Source organism: Pimephales promelas, chromosome 11 (genome assembly GCF_988280905.1).
Source record: "Pimephales promelas chromosome 11, fPimPro1.hap1.1, whole genome shotgun sequence".
NCBI lineage: Eukaryota > Metazoa > Chordata > Actinopteri > Cypriniformes > Leuciscidae > Pimephales > Pimephales promelas.
In genome coordinates this window covers 13,017,634-13,031,093 of record NC_142779.1, presented here as the reverse complement: position 1 = coordinate 13,031,093, position 13,460 = coordinate 13,017,634, and the positions used below count along the sequence as shown (strand labels likewise).

Below are 13,460 nucleotides of genomic sequence, written 5' to 3'. Positions count from 1 at the left end.
GAGTGGGTCTTTTACTTTCAGCTCTTAGTCATTCAAATCTAGGCATCTATTAAAACAAGTTAAAGTTTTACTATTGCGACTAATTGTGACCAGCCTCAGCATGAAGTCATTAAAAGCACTGCATACTTCATAGGTGCAAATATGGAGAAAATAAAAGTAGAGAAAAGCAAAGATCTGTTTTGAGCTGGAGTGTATTTTTGGAAGGTGTTTTATATATCTGTCAAGAAAACTGCTGCTCTGTAGCCAAAACTCCTCTTTGTTTATTTGCTTCCAAAACCTTTTGTTCAAATCCAATTCCAGTCCGACTCAGCAAGCTCTCTGTATTTGCTTTCAAACGTTCTTTGATACACAAATTACTTTATGGTAAGAAAACAAAGAACTAAAGTTTCAGTCCCTGGTGAAGCTCACAGTGAAATAAGGTTACATTGCATGTACAAATGTACTCATACAGATAACATAGACTGTATTGGGAGGTTATAAAGAAGCAAATTGGTTAATTAGTATTGAATGTTTCAGTGGATTCTTAGTTGTCCGCATAAGACACTAGATGAGCTTTCACTTATAATCCTATACATTTCTGTATAGATGGTGTTTTATTTACTTCATGCTATGTGGCCATACACTAAAGAAGTTGCAAATGCTTTGACATGATGACAAGTTTGGTTAGGTTTTTGTTTCGTTTAATTTTGTGGTTTGGCTTTTGTTTTAATTAAGTAATTACAGTAGGTAAGAAATGAATGAAACAATCACAATCAAGTATTACATCCCTATTAAAGTGGTTAAGGTCATGAGGGAACACAACGTAAAAGAAATAAATAAATTACCCGATCTTTTAACCCTGGTAGACGTGATCAAAGTGCTGGTGCAAAAAAAAAAAAAAAACCAACAACAAAAAACACAGGAACTAAGGGAGTTTAAAGGTGACATATTAAGCCCCTTTTCACGAGTTGTAATATACATCTATGATTTCCCCAGAATTTCCCCTTCCTGCTTCAGAACGGGAGCGAAATCTGATCGGCTATTTTTTTACATGCTTCCAGAGAAAGGCTTACCAAAACAGTTACTGGGTTGTCAATTTTCACGTTTTCTGGGTTGGTAGATCCACTGCTAAAAAACTATTGCCAAAAAAAAAAAAAAAAAAACTTTTAAAAAACACAAGACACACCAAAAAAAGCACAGAGAGAAGGACAGAGTGACAAAGAGAACTAGGGAGCTGATTCTTTTGTTTTTGGTTTTCTCTCTTAAATTTGCATTCATTTTCAACAGGTGATTTTTGTCTACCTGTAAACAATCCCTTCAGACATAACTGACCTAATACCTCACCAATAATAAACATAATTCCTCACCAAGATGGGCATCATATCCTTTTTCAAAATTACTATTATTTTTATTCTATTTTTTATTCTATTTTATTTTATTCTATTTCAATTATATTATTTACCAAACTTGTTACCAAAGTACAGGTGCTTTTGACTATAATTTTGGTGCCCTGCACACTTGTTGAAGATCAATTAGGTTAGGATATAGGGATAACAAACTTCTGCATAGTTCAGATTGCATCAGTCCTTTGATTCTCAATCCTGTTGTGTGTTCTCAGGCTTGATGCGATCCCGAGTCAGAGGAGCGGATGCAGCCACGGCCAATGTATTGACCTTCCTTGACAGCCATTGCGAGTGTAATGAACACTGGTTGGAGCCCCTTCTAGAAAGGGTTGCTGAGGTCAGCCATGTTTTTCTTTCTGTCTTTTTATTTCTTCTTCTTACACACAAACAAGCATAGAAATGATGGGTCTTACAATTCTCAAATTCTCAATAAGATTTGACAAATTAACCCTTGTTTTTGGAGGCTATAATCAAACATGCTCATTACAGCAGCGTAAATTTTGCAGCTCACTGCAGTTGCAAATGTCAAGGCCAAGATGATAAAAGAGAAGAGTGGATGAGAAGTTATTGTGTTTTCTTTGGCTGGCTGTCTTGACGCACAAACTTTGCTTGCAGTGCCATATCATTATATCTGTTTGAGTCCAATCCTGCTGTTGGCCAACAATTTTCAAACAAGCCATAATTAAAAGTACAGTATGGATGGAAACTAGTGCCATTCAACACTGAGTTAGTACAGCATGTTGAGAGTGTGGATAAGACCTCAGTGTGTGTGTGTGTGCGCAAAGGGTTGTTGAATGCAAGTAAACACGCCCCAATGGCGGATGTGCAGGTCCGGGCTGGTTAAGGATCAGACTGACCTTAAAGAAATATTTGCTGCGGTTCCGTCCTTAGGCACACATAATTACTCTCATATTGCCTCAAGGCTTTTGTCTCACAAAAGTAATGACAGTAAGTAGAAGAACAAGACACTAAGAGTAGAAATTACAGGCATAAATGAAATAAGTTTTAAGGAGTTTCACCTCATTTATGTTGTTAGGTGTCTTCATTTTCAGTTGCATGACCCAGATAAGCACGTAATCAAATCGTGGAGTTAGAGTTAGTGACCCCAGAAGCGCTTCATCATGATGATTATACCAAGCGTGAATTAAACATCCTGCTTCTGGACCTTTACATAGAATTTATTTTGAAGCGAAATAATTATTATAATTGAAAATGGATTCTAAGCAGAAAGCAGATATTTCTCTGCGTTAAGCAGAAATATACTGCCTTAATTTCAGAACAGATCTGGTCAAGAGCGGAACTCCTCCTGAATCTGTTTTTAATGGTTTTTGACATTGACTTTTCACTCGTTGCGTCCACTCATCATTGGTCCTCATTAGGTTGAGTTCTTCCAGTTTTATAACAGTACTTGCCCTAATACAAACCTTATGCAGTCAATACAGTGAATTTCCAGGTAATGTACGTAGCTCAGCGATCTAGGCAAAAAAGATGTTTGTTTTATTTATATACATTTTTATTTATACATTTTTTATGAAGACATTAGTTATGAAAACCATTTTTTTATAGGCAAAATTTGCATTAATGTATAATTTTGAAAAAAACATTTGGTGCCATTCATTGAATAGGCTCCTTTGTTTGAGAACAAACCCTTTGTTTTACGTTCAGAATTTCGGGGCATGAAAGTCATTTCCCATCACTATACATATAGAAGATGTGTATCAGTACTGTTATGCATAGCTTTTACCCATATGAAATTTTGGCATTCTTTAATTGCTTAAATTTTGTATTATGTAATTGTTCAAATGTTTTAATTTTTAATCACATGAATAATCATTTTAACCAGTGATTTGTTGTAAAGAGAGTAAAGTACAGTAACAACCAAGTTAAAAATAATTGAAGCATGTTTTCATTCAGCAAAACAGTTCGTCTTTCACAATTAACTAAAGATAATGACATGTAAATATTAGGGCTGTGAAATGATTAATCGTGATTAATCGCATCCAAAATAAAAGTTTGTGTTACATAAAATGTGTGTGTGTGTAGTGTGTATAATTATCTTGTGTATATATATATATATATATATATATATATATATATATATAAATATAAATACACACACATGCATGTATACATTTAAGAAATATTTGTATATAGATACTTTATATATATATATATATAAAATTAATTTTATACATAAATATAAGTATTTTATATATTAATAACAATTTTTTTCTTAAATATATACATTATGTGTGTATTTATATATACAAAATAATAATACACACTACACACACATATATTATGTAAACAAACTTTTATTTTGGATGCAATTAATCGCGATTAATCGTTTCACAGCCCTAGTAAATATATATTTAATCTATGTATTAATTTCCCAATTTATTAATTCATTGCATTAGTATTGCATTGGTATAAGAAAATGATTTAAAAATTCCTGTGTGGAAACATTACAGCACTGTGACAAATGAATTTGTCAATTCAGAGGTGAAGCCACCGTTGGGATGATTTGATTCGTCAGGGTGTCCCAGAATTGTCATGATGAATATTGGAAGGAGCAATACATTTATATGTAGTGTTAAATCTCCATGCCTGTCACGTACTGTTGATTGCCTGTCTTTTCTGGAGTGTTAACTCATGGTACTTGACTTTAAATACTCCAGTAATGTATCAGCGAAGCTCATGAGATTAATGGGATTTTCCTAGGTATTTCTGATGGATTTACCTTGATTCGTAACGGCAGTGCAGTGCACATTTCTTAATTCCAGCATATTAGCATATGTCAGGACTTTTCAGCCATCAGTTGCTTATCAGCAAAGAATGCATTGTATCAGAGACGTGAGAAGAAATGTTTTCATATGCTTGTACTCTAACCTGTCATTGTAGTGTCAGAACAGCTTCACATCATTTATTCTTCTTGGCAGGATAAGACTCGGGTTGTGTCACCCATCATAGATGTCATTAACATGGACAATTTCCAGTATGTGGGGGCATCTGCAGATCTTAAAGGAGGTAAATCTTTTATTTTATTTTCTTATTTTAACACAACAGTGAAATCACTGTCAGGAGCTGTTTGTGTGTGTGTGATATGATTGCATCCATTCATGCATGTATATACAGTATGCACATACAGCAGATGTCACTTGCTAGATTTTATGGACAGGGCTATAATGTGTGTGCTATGTTTAAATACATGTTTGTAGTAAAAGCAATAGAGAGAATTTGTGAAGGAAGCACAATGTGTAAAAGAGTGAGAGAGCATGATGAATCTCAACAAGAGGAAATGTCCTTTTGGGATGGAAACCATTTGATTGATTTTTGTCTGGGGGTTTTAAGCATAATGACTCTCTGCATGGAATAGCTTTTCCTCTAAGCTCCGAGGCTTCTGGATGCAGTAGGAAATATGGAAATGGATCTATCCATGTTGGTTTCACTGTTTTTAAAAGCAAAGCAGCATGTGTTATAAATATCATTTTATTTATGTAGGCTTTTTTTTCCTCAGAACATTCTGGTTAAATGAGAAGTTTACCGGTATGTGCTGGTTAACTGGCATTCAGACTTTCTCCCCAAATGTATGAATCATAGTGCATCTGACATTTTTATCCCTTCTTTTAGAATATGTTCCGACTGGAATACTAGCACAGTGCTGCATACTGCGCACATAAAATAATCAAATATTTGTTTACTGTATGCTATTTAAAACCGTACAAAAAAACCGTTTTGTCACTTTAATACGCAATATTTCGATTTTTGAAATCAAAATTATTTATAGTTACTTGCTACTTTTTATCTTCTCTACATATTTCTGCTTTTGAACACTTAACACTCAAAACACATAATCTGGTTAAACTTTTCTACGTTTTGTGTAAAATGTATTTTCATAAAAAGAAATGTACACTGTACATGGTATATGCTGCATACTGTTAAAATTGTATGGTAGTATGCATTATTTTGAACAAAGCCCTCAGTCTTTTAGTCAGTGAAATCGGTATCATTAATATGCCCCCTTATTCCCTTACCTGACTCATGGCTGAGTAGGGCATTGAACCTACATGTAAAATCAGACTTCATCCCTAATGTAATGTCTAATCTTTATCCAGGTTTTGATTGGAATCTAGTTTTTAAATGGGACTACATGACCCTGGAACAAAGACGGGCGCGGCAAGGAAACCCCACTGCTCCTATCAAGTAAGAATTCTTCTTTGCTTTAAATATCTGCTTTGAAATTTTTTGGATTAATAACCTGGTGATGTATGACTGTCACCTGTTTTTTTTTTTATCTTTCTCTAGTTAATTAATTGTCAATTGCTTAATGTACAGACTCTCTTGATGCATAGAACTACACTATGTGCAATCTATCTCCCACTGACCAGTGATGATAGAGTACTGAGAAGGGTGTCATTGTTATATTTGCTTACTGAAGTGTGATTGGTTTTCAAACATCAAGGGTTGTATATCCAGGATTATATGATTTATGAGCGCTGGTGTTTCCTTAAGGATGTGCATATAGTTTTATCGGCTGTTTGAATTACTGGCAGTGTTATTTTAGTGTTATTATTATAATATTTATGAATATTAGCTTTTATTTTAATATTTTTCGTAGGTTTATTATTTTCTAAGTAATTTAGTTATTTGCTTTTGTCATTTAAAAAAAAAAAAATAATAATTCTATTTATATCAGTTTTACTTCAGTTTACTTCAGTGCCAAGTCAATATTTGTCATTTTAATTTAAGTTAAAAGTTTTTTAGCTAATATTTATGAATTTGTTTCAGTTTTCTTTACATTGTTTTAGGCAACAATAACAATACTGATTGCTGAAGTGATTTCCTTGTCTAACTTCTATACTCTTAAATATTGCTCAGTGAACGAGTTTAAGATTATGCTGTCAACTTGATGAAAGTATCCTATAAAGTTCTTGTAATAACAAAACAAGTTTGTCCAAGAAGCCCATGTGCTTGCTTGTTTGTAAAAGGTCCATCCTCCAGGGAGTGACTAGAATCATTAACAGCTAAAAGCGAGTGGGAGTGAGAAAGTAAGGTGTAAAGCGACCGAAATGGGAGATTGTATGGACGGTGCGTTGCTGTGATGTGATGTGAAATCTCAATCACCGTGCAGCGAGTACATTAAAAGTACATTAGGATAATAAACAGTGTGGTTTCTCTTGACAGTGCTTTTATGGGATGTGTTGTGTAAAAGTCTTCATGACACAGCACTCTTCATTCTTGTTTAATGATTCCAGTGTTGTTTAATGACTTTGTTTATGGGGCTCTGATCAGATTGCACCAGAGAGTGAAATGAGCACAGAGTTTTATAAAGGCGCAACTGGCCAATTGTAACGAGTGAGTTTGGTGTGCATTACACACTGAAACAAACCGCATCGCCAGGATGTGAGATAATTGCTTACTATATATTTTATAAAAAATGCATTTTCTAAGTTTAAGATTTGGTTTGATCTTATGTATCTAATTTTTCATATTTTGCATTGTTGTCCAGGACTCCTATGATTGCTGGTGGCCTCTTTGTAATGGATAAGAACTACTTTGAAGAGCTGGGGAAGTACGATATGATGATGGACGTGTGGGGTGGAGAGAATCTCGGTGAGTGGAGGCTTAAATGCCCTGTATTTCATCTGTTGTTCTGGGACCATGCATCTTCTCAGTGTTCCAGTGTGTCCTTTATTGATTAAGTGAAAGATTTGCCTATTTAAGGTGTGCGTGTATGTATATGTAAAGATTTGCCTATTTAAATTTTGTGTATGTATAGGTAAAGATTTAAAAGTATTTAAAAGTAAAAGCATCATGTGCTTAATTTTACTATAAAGCAAGGCATATCAAAAAGAGAGAAAGAAATAGTAAATTGTTTAATGCATTCATTTTTTGTTCTTACCAAAGTCAGTTGAATGCATATTACGTTGTAGTTGCTACTTATGAACTTTTAAGGAAGATCTATTTATGAGGGTTTAACTGGTCCTAAAATAATTTTAGTGGATGTATGGTCACATGCAAAAATTGCTCAAGTTTGATAATAGGTCTTAAAGGCCACATGGTTTAATTTAAAGTAATATAATGTAATTCATGAATTTGTGTCACTTGAGTGTGACTTAAGTGTTCACTTCATATCATTTGTGGCAACACCGTATATGAATGCTGAAAATGAGATCATGGTAATTCTATCATTAGATTGTATGAGATCATGCCTTACTCAGCCAAAATGTAATGTGCCCATCTAAGGGGCAATTCAGGTCACCACAGAAGAACTATTGTTTTTTTTTCATATTAGCAATGAGACTTGAATAGAAACTGCAGTGTAAGACTCAATGAGGTGGAGTTTTTCAGGTTTTGACATAATGTCTGTGGCATGATGGATTCTGAAAGAAATTCCGACTCATTCCACGAACACAGCACTTTTCTCAGCTGTGCTGCTTGTGGAAAAGTTGACAAGAACTCTTGAAATTATCATTCAGCCTGGAAAAATGTTGTATTTTGCATGTGTCTGAGAAGTTTGCAAAGACCAAGAAGTTTCACAGAGTAGTGCGTTTTTGATGTTGTTTTTTATGTCACGCATGGAATTTTGACACTATGATCTGCATTTACAGTATGAACTGATTGTTTGTGTGTTGTATGTTAAGTCTTATTCATCTCTGACTGCTGTTGTGCTTCTCAGAGATCTCATTTCGTGTCTGGCAGTGCGGAGGCAGCCTGGAGATCATTCCCTGCAGTCGAGTGGGTCATGTCTTCAGGAAACAGCATCCATACACTTTCCCAGGGGGCAGCGGCACTGTGTTTGCTAGGTATCCACCAAATTATAATATATTTTAACTTTTTGTTTACATAAAAGTTTTTATTTTCCCACTTACAAAGCATGTAGAAGTCTGTAATTTCTTCATCATAGGTACTCTTCAACTGTGAGTGACGGAATCTAAAACAAAAATTCAGAAAATCGCATTGTATGATTTTTAAGTAATTAATTTGCATTTTATTCCATGACATACAGTGGTACAGTGCTGTATAGCTAAAGAACACAATCTTTTATTTATCTTATGTTTTGTGATTGTTGAGGCCAAATAGACCCTTTAGTAGGGTGGTTCACTTGCTCCATCCAGTGGGTGAATCCAGCACTGCAGCCAGTGATAAGTGGGCTGTTGTGAGGCAGTGCAGTTGAAAATTAAAGTGACATTCTGTCATAATTATAAAGCTCCCTGTTATGGGCTCCAGAAGGTCCATTAGTGTTGAAGTTAGATTTAGGAGTAATGTAGTGGACATGTTATGGTCATTAGCAGAGCCTCAGTACTGCTATATAAAATGTGTAATTTACTCTCATCTGCTTGTTTGTCTTTACAGGAACACGAGGCGAGCGGCAGAAGTTTGGATGGACGATTATAAGAATTTCTACTACGCTGCTGTGCCCTCAGCCCGTAATGTGCCCTATGGCAAGTAAGTGTGTATCTGTCTTAATTAACAAATATTATTCATAAGAGAAAAGCTTGAAACAGAGTAGCTATCTTTAACATAATAACAGCCACTGAAGAATAATATAAAACATCAGTCGTCAAACATTTAGACCCTTGAAAAGCACTCCTCATGACTAACTTTCCTCATTATTTGCAGCATTCAAAGCAGGCTGGAAATGAAGAAGAGGTTAGGCTGCAAACCATTTAAGTGGTACCTGGACAACGTCTATCCTGAGTTACGGTGAGTGTATGACAGGGGAATAATAAAAAAAGCTTTTGGATCAATTTGGCCTTGTTTACATGTGCTACAGTATTATAATCTTAAAGTGGTCTATGAAGTTTTGTGCATAAATGTGTATGAGCTTCAGATGCTCATGATTCAGATTTACTGTACATAACCAGCCTTTTAACCCCTTTTATTGGCACAATGATTGATTAAAAGGCGAGTAGGTGTTTCTTTTTGTGTTAACACTACAAATGTAGTGTGGCGAGATGTTTCTGATTACTTCCAAATGCGGATTGAGTGACTGGATCACAAAACATTTTTATGTGACTTCCAAGTGTAAACAAGCCTTTAGTTAACTTAAACCTAGACATGAGTCTAGTCTACCTAGACTTGTGACTTTAAAGTAATGAAACGTCATTCGTGATAACCCTTTCAGTCTGCCGTTCAAAAGGTTTCTTAATCGTACCTAAGCTGATGTTTCTGTCTTGTTCAGGGTCCCGGATCATCAGGACATAGCCTTTGGAGCACTACAGCAGGGCCAAAACTGTCTGGACACACTGGGGCACTTTGCTGATGGGGTGGTGGGGGTGTACGAGTGCCACAATGCAGGAGGAAATCAGGTACCAGTCCGATCTCAGGTACAGGAACAGTCTTATGTCAGGTGTGGCAGCAGAGCACTGGGTGATGGACTTGCCAGTGAGTTTGGGTTAGTTTTAAAGGAACGATGCACTTGTGGAGGGTGAGTGACTTATAGATGGGGGCCACATGGTAGATTCTGGATCACTTTACTTGCTTTTATCTTCTCTCAGTGTGCAGGTCTGAGGGATTTAAAACTTTCACATTTGCACCTGGGTTCGATTGATGTGAGAGTTCGGATTGTTTGGATGATGTGAACTCTGTTTTCCTAACTCGAGCCTGCCTGTGTGAGCCATGTGAGCTCCGGTATGGTTTTCTGCTGATATGAATGCAATCATTCATACTAAATCTCAGAAATTACCCAGTTTATTACTTTATAAAACTGTTCGTTCTCACTCACTTTCCTGACAAGCGTGATTGATGCACGGCAAGCAGAATTAATGTATAATTCAGCACAAATTAACCCCTGCATTCTTTAGAATTGTTGCTGTAAATTTATTTACTTCCTAGCAAAGGTAAAAAGGTTAATTTAACTAGCAACATGGATACGCATCTGCACTTTGTTGATCTAAGCGTACCTCGATTTGGACCCAAATAATATAATGTGAACAGAGATCAGCGGAGGAAAGGGAAGGGGGGAGCAATCGATCTCTGGTTCGGACTGAGCAATCGAACCAACCGCATCCATATACATACTTTTATATTTATGAAAAATATATTATAATATAAAACCTTTTTATCTTCCCTAATGGGGACTACAGTGAAAAATTAAAACATAAAAAACAATGTATAATATAGTATAGATCTATTTGTTTACCTATATATCTTTTTATTTATATGAAAATAGAAAACGGCATACTGTACAACATCGCTCAGAACTTCTCAAAAGTGTTACGCATGTGCATTTCAGAAAGTAGCAGCATTTCACCAAGCTGTTTTTGTTCAAATGTCTATGTATTTGTGTGGAATAAGTGTATTTACTGCACATGCTCCCTGCTTATGTTTCTGTGAAACAGGAATGGGCCCTGACTAAAGACAAATCCGTCAAACACATGGACCTTTGCCTGACGGTGGTGGATCGCACCGCTGGCTCACAGATCAAGCTGCAGGGCTGCAGGGAGAACGACAGCAGACAGGTGAGCATGCTGTGCTCAAAGCAGGGGTTTGGAGGAAGTGCTGCTTCTCAGATTTTCAACATCATCCTCATTATTTTTCTGTCGCAGAAATGGGAGCAGATCGACAACAACTCCAAACTACGGCACGTCGGCAGCAACCTGTGCCTGGACAGCCGGAATGCGCGGAACGGCGGTCTGACGGTGGAGGTGTGCAGCCCGTCGCTCACCCAGCAGTGGAAGTTCACTCTCAACCTGCAGCCGTAGATCGACACCGCCCATCCCAACCCTCCCCTTCTCGCCCTCGGGCACGCACTCGCCCCTCAGAGATAATCGCTGCCCAGATACAGACTCGGGGCCGCCACGGTGCGGTCTGGTGGTCCTCAAGGGCCACGGGGCAACGAAAACACAAACAAGATGATGATGACTATTTCCATCTAACTATATACCTCACTGTTTCATCTGTTGTCCAGCTCTTGGAAAGTGAATCTTAAGTGTCTAAACTTTATCGGATCTATTTTTGGAGTTTTTCTTCCCCGTTTCCGATGCAAAGGATCCATTTTTTTTTTTTGGTTTGGTCTTTTCTTATTTTTTGCCTTTTCACGTCTCATTTTCATATTCCAGCACATTTTCTTTTTTACAATAGACATCCATTTTTCTTTTATTTTTGTAGTCATGTTACCAATATTGTTGAATGTAAATGACGTTTTATGGAGGCTCCCTTCCTGCGCTGTGATTGGACTGGATTTCAAGACGGTTGTAGTTTGGGTTTGGTTCCATTTGAGGGCTCATGGGATTGAAGGGAGGACTCATTTATTGCGCGCACCGACACGGACACACTTTGACTGTGGAGGACCGCTCACGGCGCGCACAGGAAGCAGAAAAAAAAATCGAGACCTTTTTTGTTGTTTTCTTGTTTTAATTAAATCGTCAATCTGTCTTTTTTCTGTTTAAAGGTGCAATGTGTAAAGATTCATCCCACTTTTTCCGTAAGGGCCCCTGGTGTGTTCTGAAGGAGAACCGAGGCATTGTACAGAACGTGACTGCTGGATTCACATACTGTAGCACTGGCTGCTAACAAATCTAAAACGTCTTCAAAAACGAAACAAACGTTTCTCAGCCACATTTTTCTCAGTAATCATTTATTCCTTAATTCTATGTAGCCTTTATTTACGTCGACAAGTGTATTATGTAAAATAATCATGGTAATTCCCAGCAGAGGCTGATCTGAAGCTTTGCTCATGTCTTTAGGTTTTGAGCAAAGGTGGATGTGTGTGTTACTCCTCATCTTCCATGATTTCTTTTGACTTTGTGCAGTATGTGTTCTGGATCATAACATGGGCATTGGAAAGTCCCCTTTCCTGCCTCCTTAAAGTCCTGGATGTTTTATTCTCAAGATCAGTCATGATCCTCAGCAGCTTTGGCCAAACCTGGCACATTACGTCATTACTTGAGCATCCTCCTTCTTTAGTTACTGCCTTTGTTATCCATGATACTGTAAAGAAAATGTGAGGGTTTTTTTTTGTGCGAGTGTGTTTCTAAGCAGCTTTCAAAATGCGCATTTGAGAAGCATATGGACTCACAATGGAGAAACGCAACACGGTTTGTTTGTGTGTGTCCTTTTAATTACCAATTAATTCATCACCCGAAATACTTTTATCACATCCAAACCTTGTAAATTATTGTGGTACTTGAGTTGATCTTAACAGAACTTATTACTGTAAATCCAACAGACAAAGAAGCCTGTGATATGTGAAACCCAATCAGTTAACCCACCTACCTTTCATGTATAACGCCGTAGCATTCCGACTAACTTATTGTAGGCTAGGAAATCCAGACTAAATGAGTCCCTGACTGCCTTTCGGTCAGCTCTCCTCATGTATCAGCAGTAAGTGTTATGTTAATCTTAGACTTGTATATGTTCGAATTGTCTGCACCACCCTGTGCTGTCCCAGAATCCCAGTTCTCCATTAGAGAGGATGAAGACTGCAACAGAAACACGAGGAAGAAAATCACTATTTTATTGCCCGTGTTCTGTGGCGTCATCAGGTTTCCTGTAGACAGATGAGTCTGCTGGACGGGAAAGCAGGTGTAGATGTGGACTGCACTTTTTCCATAGCGAATCACACCACCTTTCTCCATTAAAAGGAGAGGCCTATGAAATGGTTTAAAGTTTGGGCTTTGAACAATTCTTTTTTTTTTTTTTTTTTTTTAAGAACACAGCCAAATTTGGAGCAATATATGATGGCTAATCTATGAATTGGATGAAATGTTTACATAGCACAGTGTGCCAAAGTCAGTTGCTGTTTGATTGAATATGGAAACACTTTTTCTCCAGACTAGGACTGTTTCATTTTTAGTAAATGAAGGACGTGACCCCACCTTTTTTTTGTCTCTTTAGTTTCCTCGAAAGCCAATTTTAGGAAAATCTTGATGTCGCATTAAACGGCAAAGGAAACAGCATGGGGTCAACAGTTGTGGTGTATATGTGTGTATATACAGTATGTATGTCCATGCATGTACATTTACACATTCAGTTGCAGTTATAGTGATTTGGTCAACTGTACAGCGCTTGTGTTTGTTCATTGTTTTATAGATATTGCAAAAGTTTGAATGACGGGAAATAATTAACTTAAAT

General features: G+C 36.8%; 1 protein-coding gene across 2 annotated transcripts in view; it reads left to right on the top strand.

Annotated features, from left to right (window-relative positions):
• Positions 1-13,035, top strand: part of galnt2 (UDP-N-acetyl-alpha-D-galactosamine:polypeptide N-acetylgalactosaminyltransferase 2) — a 63,948-nt gene extending 50,913 nt beyond the window's left edge. The window contains exons 7-16 of one of the 2 annotated variants that reach the window (XM_089116996.1): positions 1,598-1,719; positions 4,322-4,409; positions 5,498-5,585; positions 6,892-6,995; positions 8,062-8,188; positions 8,739-8,831; positions 9,006-9,089; positions 9,568-9,694; positions 10,727-10,846; positions 10,934-13,035. In XM_089116996.1, the coding sequence (XP_088973122.1) occupies positions 1,598-1,719; positions 4,322-4,409; positions 5,498-5,585; positions 6,892-6,995; positions 8,062-8,188; positions 8,739-8,831; positions 9,006-9,089; positions 9,568-9,694; positions 10,727-10,846; positions 10,934-11,089 (1,109 nt within the window). In that variant the 3' untranslated portion in view covers positions 11,090-13,035. Of the gene's footprint in view, positions 1-1,597; positions 1,720-4,321; positions 4,410-5,497; positions 5,586-6,891; positions 6,996-8,061; positions 8,189-8,738; positions 8,832-9,005; positions 9,090-9,567; positions 9,713-10,726; positions 10,847-10,933 lie in introns of both variants that reach the window. The other variant, XM_089116995.1, reaches the window with a different exon arrangement.
• Positions 13,036-13,460: the final 425 nt, after the last annotated feature.